The sequence below is a fragment of the Octopus sinensis genome, linkage group LG18 (genome assembly GCF_006345805.1).
Source record: "Octopus sinensis linkage group LG18, ASM634580v1, whole genome shotgun sequence".
In the NCBI taxonomy this organism is placed as follows: Eukaryota; Metazoa; Mollusca; class Cephalopoda; order Octopoda; family Octopodidae; genus Octopus; species Octopus sinensis.
The window spans coordinates 47,287,905-47,295,404 of NC_043014.1; the positions used below are offsets into that span (position 1 = coordinate 47,287,905).

Here is a 7,500-nt window from a genome sequence, read left to right on the forward strand (position 1 = left end):
AATGACATTGTCGTTAACAGTAAATAAAGGCGGTGAGCTGGCAGAAACGTTAGCACGCCGGGCGAAATGCTTTGTGGTACTTCGTCTGCCGTTACGTTCTGAGTTCGAATTCCGCCGAGGTCGACTTTGCCTTTCATCCTTTCAGGGTCGATTAAATAAGTACCAGTTACGCACTGGGATCGATGTAATCAACTTAATCCGTGTGTCTGTCCTTGTTTGTCCCCTCTGTGTTTAGCCCCTTGTGCGTAATAAAGACATAGGTAATAATGGAACTCAGATGTTGATGTAAATATATTTCTAAAGGGTGTTTGTTGTCTTTGTAGGAATGTTCGGCTTGAGGAAGATGATGCCCGATTTCGTCGTACTGCCTCAGGAACGATTAAATTTGAGGGCTCCGGTGGACAGTTCTCATCAAAGGTAAGCTACATCTATACTGTCATCTTAAACTAAATTGTCTTTTAATTTGTACCTGGGACAACTTCATCTCTGGTGAGAAACTGTGTCACCTTTAAGTCACTCAGTACTCCTGCTATTACAGAAGTATGATAAAAACTATTTGTTTTGATAAATCATAAAAGTATTAAATTTGTAGACCTATCCAACTGATATTACATTCATGGTTATGTGATAATCTATCTGATTGATGAGGAAGGCTTAAAAACATTCATTTACTACTCAGCAGTATTTATCTCATCCACTTTTCTGTGACAAAAACCTATTCATGAACACTTGACCTCCCATGTCGTAGAATAACAGAGAATATCACTGTTATGAACAAAGGATTGCCCACAATGTACCTCCCCACTCTCTCTTTCGGAGAGGCACAAGCACCTACACGCACATATACACACACGGCAGTAACTTCCACCTACCGAATTCAATCACAAAGCTTCGGTCGACTCGGGGCTATAGTAGAAGACACCTGCCCAAAATGCCACGCAGTGGGACTGAACCCGAAACCATGTAGCTAGGAAGCAAGCTCCCTAACCACACAGCCATGCCCGCACCTACCATGTATTTAATAAAGGGTTTTGTTCTTAATTCCCAAAATAGTATGGTAGAAACCTGCACAAGGTAAGTAGGTACAAAAGCCGAGATGTTGTGACCATAACAATGAAGATGGGGACACTCAGCTAAATTTATCAGTGTATAATAATGATAATTCCTGGAGAAGGTTGGAGGGTTCCGTGACTGAGATATTGTGACTATAATAACCATGATGAGGACAATAATAATAATAATATTAATAATAATCATTTAGCATCCATTTTCCATGCTTCTTCTCTTCTTGAGACAGCATTCACCTGGGGTGGGTTGAGCTGGCTTCATTCCTCCTCAATGCTGCATCTCTCACAAATGCCGACCTGACCTGGCAATTTGAGGCTAATGTGTGATCTCCAACCACTCCTTATTCCAGCGGCGAACGCCATAGACATGGGGGCCTAGGTTGGGTTCCAGACCAGCCTTGACTGTCATCAGCCAGGTTTTTCGTTGTCCACCACATCGCTTTCGCCAACCCTGAAGAAGAGCTGGGGCAATTGCTTCGTAGATGAATTCTCCAGGAGATTTTTCATGCTGGCATGAGTTGGATGGTTTGACAGGAGCTGGTAAGGTCACATCAAGCTCCATTGTCTGTTTTGGCATGGTGTCTATGGCTGGATGCCCTTCCTAATGTCAATCACTTTATAGAGTGTACTGGGTGCTTTTTACATGGCACCAGCACCAGTGATTTTTATGTGGCAATAATATTTTCTCTTAAAAATTCAGACAAAACCGTCATCTTCTTGATAAATCTGTCTAGGATCTTGTTTAGCAAAACGGGCTGGAGTGGTATGACCCAGTGGATGAGTTATGAGACATCGTGTTGAAGTCCATTGCAGTCTCTTTCTCAGTAGAACAGTTTACTCTATAATTGGTGGGAATGGACGACAGTTTATTGGGAAAGTCACATGTAATGTATGCTAGCACTTTATCCAGGAGGAGGTTTATTCCTTATTTCCCACCATGAAACCAAAACTAAGTTTCAGAGATGTTTCCATTTCACATGGCACAACAACAACACTTAGACGAATATAAAACCAGAATCCCACGATCGTAGAAAATGAAAATCAAAGGATAAAACTGTATATAAGTGTTAATTAATTATGTTTGGCATGGTACCTAATTATAATTTCCTAATAATATCAATTAGCATTTAAATGTACTTAATAACCCATGCAGACTACAGACCTATGTTGAAAGTTGATCGAATTTCAACTAGATTCTCTGTAAATCAACTAAACATTGTAGATAGGATCTCTGCTATTACTGTACTGTTAGAATATATAGCCACGTTTCTGTTTCTCTATTATATACACCTCTCTCTGTTAAAAATATATAACCAAGTCTACAGATTTACTCAACAAAATGAGATGATTATTCTGTATTCTCTTATATATATGTAGGAGTTATCTTCTCTTTAATAGCTGGATTGAAGACATTTTTCAGTGTTTTGCAAGATGACATTGTGCATGGTGTGTGGAAGTTAGCATTGTTGCCTAGTGTAATATGTGTCTGTTTGTGTGTGTAATATATATCTGTATGTGTGTCTGCATATCTGTGTATACTTCTTTATTTTTGTGTGTATGCATGTGTCTGTACACAGGTTTCTAGTCAAGTGTAATATGTGTGTGTGTTTCTTTATATTTATGTGTGTATGCATGTGTTTGTGTATATCTGGTCGAGTGTAATATGTGTATGTCTATTTGTGTGTATACATGTATGTGTCTGTATCTCTGTATGTCTGTCCCTATGCTTGTGTGTGCTTCTGAATATGTATGTGTGTGCTGTAAATTATAAGAGTAGCCATTGTGATTCAAATGAAAGCAAAGCTGACAATTTTGTCAAATTAGGGTCAATTAGTACACTTAACCACCCTTAATAATCCAAAGGAATATAGCATCCACCCAGCAGGATGGCTTTTATGTTCCTTTGGTTACATCACCATAAACAGGGGGGGAGATGATGAAGGGTGGGGTATTGTTTGACCTAGCGCCCCACTTTACAAACTGGGTTGTTTTACTACTTTATTATGAACACCCCTCTCTATACACCCTGTCATATACAATCATAGATTCATATAACACTTTCATACACACACACACACACACATCTATATATACACACACACACCCTCTCATGCACTCAACTACATATAGGCTACATTCAATATACACCCCCACACATAGCAGTCAGTAATTAGCGTGTTGTAAACAATGATGTTTAACTGTTAATTAGTTAGTGCGCACTGAACGAGTGATGTGGTAGTCGGGGTTTCAAATCTTGCTACAGACGTTGTTGATGACCTAAAGGGTGCACTGTGTTGTCACTGTCACTTTGTTTCTTGTTGTTGCTAATGATGATGATGGTGGTAGTAGTAATAGTGGAGTTGAATACCAGGCTTGAGGTGTCACAGGTAGAGGTCTTAGTTCATTAGTCTATTATTGTCATCATCATCATCAATATCTTTAACTTTTTTTTCTACCCACCTTACAACAACAGGCATCAGCTCCTACCTTATACCTGTCTCTTCTTCCACCCCCAGCAGTAACAACTGTTTTCTTTGGTATCTCTGTTGTCAACGAAACAACTCTTGGATCTATTGTTTTAAATTCGCAACAACTTCCTCTGGTGGTCACATTACAGTCCCACTTGGGTACACCATGGCTAGTTTGTCCTCTTTCTCCACTGTCCAAAGCTGGACTCAAGAACAGCTCCAGGCATCCCAGTAAGTCTGGCTGTCTCCTCCTGTTCTAAGCATCAAAAATTGTCACCCTCAGGGGATCTATTTTTTGTTGACCCAAAGCGGCAAATCTTTCCTCCACATCCAAAACTATTCAGTTATTTTTGAACCAACACTGTTCCTTCGATGCCCCTCTCAGTTGAGAAAGGTTATAGTTCCTAGTGATCCAATAAGCTGTTGAGCAAAGTGTCTAATTGGTATGTCACTGATAGCTGACTGCCATCTGACTGATGGCTAACCACTGCCTCGCTGATGGCTAACCACCACCTCACTAATGGCTAGTTACCGCCTCCCTGATGGCTAGCTGCCACCTCCCTGATGACTAGCTGCCACCTCCCTGATGACTAGCCGCCACCTCCCTGATGACTAGCCGCCACCTCCTTGATGACTAGCCGCCACCTCCCTGATGACTAGCCCCACCTACCTGATGACTAGCCACCACTTCCCTGTTGACTAGCCGCCACTTCCCTGTTGACTAGCCGCCACCTCCTTGATGACTAGCCGCCACCTCTCTGATGACTAGCCGCCACCTCTCTGATGACTAGCTGCCGCCTTTCTGATGGGTAGCCGCCATCTCACTGATAGTTAGCCGCAGTCTCGCTGATGGCTAACCACTGTCTCGCTGATAGATAGCCACCACCTACTTGATGGTTAGCCATCGTCTCACTGATTGCTGATGGCTAACTGCAATCTCACTGATGGTTAACCACTGTCTCACTGATGGCTAACCACAGTCTAGCTGATGGCTAGCCTCTGTCTCACTGATGGCTAACTGCCGTCTCGCTGATGGCTGACCGCTGTCTCCCTGATGGGTAACCACCATCTCTCTGATGGCTAATTGATGTCTTCTTTTACTGATGTCTAACTACGTCACAAGTCACTGATCTCCTCACATTATTATAATATTCTTGTTTCCATGGTATATTTACATATCTGAGGAGAAGGCGACATTGGTTTGATATTTGTTCCCCCCCCCACACACACACACACAACATACAAACATATATACACACATTTACATACACTCACACACACACACACACACACTTATATACACACATCACACAGTTTACACACACATACACACATGGTCATAGGTTAAATTCTTCTGTACAATATATTCCCATACATTGCTGTCATTCCACCTCTACCATTGCTCACCACCACACACCACTACATACCACCACCATCACAACCATAACTAGAAACTGCCACACATCACTGCTATACCACCAATTACCACCACTACAACCACATGCTATTGGTACACCATCATCATCACACACACCACCACCACCACTATGTAACAAGCACCACCACCATCGACACCATCACCACAACTTCTGCCACAACCACCACCACTGCCACAACCACCTCCATCACCACCACCTCCACCATCACCACCACCACCTCCATCACCACCATCACCACCACCACCTCCATCACCACCACCACCACCACAACCACCTCCATCACCACCACCACCACCTCCACTTCCATCACCACCACAACCACCACCACCATCACCACCACCACCTCCACTTCCATCACCACCACAACCACCACCACCACTACCACCACCTCCATCACCACCAACACCATCAAAACCACCACCACCACCACCACCACCACCATCACCACCACCACAACCACCACCACCACCATATTGCCAAAATAACAAGACACAATAACTGACGGAAACCTTTATTTTTGAAACAAATTTGACCTTTTCTCTAGAAAATGACAAACTAATGTTGCTGCTGTTATTATTGCCGTTACTGTTGTTTAGAAGTGAATGTGTTTGTTTTTGTATAATGTTCCTTCCACCCCACCCCACCCCCACCCCTCTTCCATTGATGGAGTTGGAACCATGACATAATACTTTAATACTATACCAACGGCATGATTTGAACTGCTGTCCTCTTGACTGGTTGTCCTTTGCTGCCTGTGTGCCACATCTACTCTGTTCAGTTTAACCCCCTTTAGGATTTAAACCAGCCAAATCCGGCCAAAAGTATTCTGCCGGTTTTATGTTCAAACTGGCCGGATCTGGTCTCTCACACCAACCCTACAATATCACTCTAAAAATTAACAGCTACCTCATCAAAATCTCACAGCTACAAGATGGGATGGAAGCACTCCGTCGGTTATGACGACGAGGGTTCCGGTTGATCCGAATCAACGGAACAGCCTGCTCGTGAAATTAACATGTAAGTGACTGAGCACCCCACAGACACGTGTACCCTTAACGTAGTTCTCGGGGATATTCAGCGTGACACAGAGAGTGACAAGGCCGGCCCTTTGAAATACAGGTACAACAGAAACAGGAAGTAAGAGTGAGAGAAAGTTGTGGTGAAAGAGTACAGCAGGGATCACCACCATCCCCTGCCGGAGCCTCGTGGAACTTTTAGGTGTTTTCGCTCAATAAACACTCACAACGCCCGGTCTGGGAATTGAAACCGCGATCCTATGACTGCGAGTCCGCTGCCCTAACCACTGGGCCATTGCGCCGCCACACAGCTACAAGATAATGCATGTTTAGTTCAAAACAGTGTGGAGGAAAAAGCATTAATTTTAGCAGAATAATGTGAACGCTAAAGGGTTAATGTCGCTGTATTTCAGCTGGACCTTTTTTTCATCTGTCTGCTGGGACTATAGTATGTACACACACATATATATGTGTGTGTAACTGTACCCAACTGATGTCTTAGGCAAACTTTGTGTGGTTGAATTCTTTTTAGTTTTTTTACTTGTTCCAGTCATTGGATTTCAGGGATGCTGGAACATCACCTTGAAGGGTTTTAACCGAAGAAATCATCCCCATGAGTTACTCTTTGTAAGCCTAGTACTTATTTTGTCAGTCACTTTTGCCGGACAACTAAGTTATGGGGACATAAACACACCAACATTGGTTGGTAAGTGATGGTGGGGGGACAGACAGACTCACACACAAACACACACACACATGATATTGCTTCGTTCAGTTTCTGTCTACCAAATTCTCTCATAAGGCTTTGGGTGGCCTGAGGCTATAGTAGAAGACACTTGCCCAAGGTTTCCATGCAGTGGGACTGAACCCAAAACCATGTGGTTGGAAAGCAAGCTTCTTTATTTCTTTATTGCCCACAAGGGGGCTAAACATAGAGGGGACAAACAAGGACAGACAAAAGGATTAAGTTGATTACATCAACCCCAGTGTGTAACTGGTCCTTAATTTATCGACCCCGAAAGGATGAAAGGCAAAGTCGACCTTGGCGGAATTTGAACTCAGAACGTAATGGCAGACGAAATACTGCTAAGCATTTCGCTCGGCATGCTAACGATTCTGCCAGCTCGCCGCCTTTGGAAAGCAAGCTTCTTACCATGCAACCACACCTTTTGTACAAATTTGTTAGAAGATGTGGAAGGATAGAGACCGTGAACTTTCGAAGGTCTTCAGTGATTGGTCAGATTGTGATGTGACCCTCCATATCAAAACAGCTGATCTTCACTGAAGCACTTTCGATATCAACTTACCCATGATGCAAACTTTCTGTTCTCAAGTGATCAGGACTAAAACCTTTTGTAAAAATTTCATTTTATCTTTCAAACATTTTATCTTAATAACAACAAAATAATTTTACCAAATTCCTCATTATTTTAATATAATGAACTTATTGTATACAGTGCTCAGGTGCACTGCAAAGTTAATTAAAACAAAGCAGAATATTTCAATAGAA

At 42.6% G+C, this 7,500-nt stretch overlaps 1 protein-coding gene across 6 annotated transcripts in view; it reads left to right on the forward strand.

The window, feature by feature from the left end:
• Positions 1–7,500, forward strand: part of LOC115221295 — a 355,773-nt gene that overhangs the window by 101,792 nt on the left and 246,481 nt on the right. For all 6 annotated transcript variants that reach the window (XM_029791450.2, XM_036510991.1, XM_036510990.1 and 3 more), the window contains exon 2: positions 324–417. Coding sequence is in view for 5 of the 6 variants with exons in the window: in XM_036510991.1 (XP_036366884.1) it covers positions 324–417 (94 nt within the window). In the remaining variant the exon portion in view is untranslated. The remainder of the gene's footprint in view (positions 1–323; positions 418–7,500) is intronic.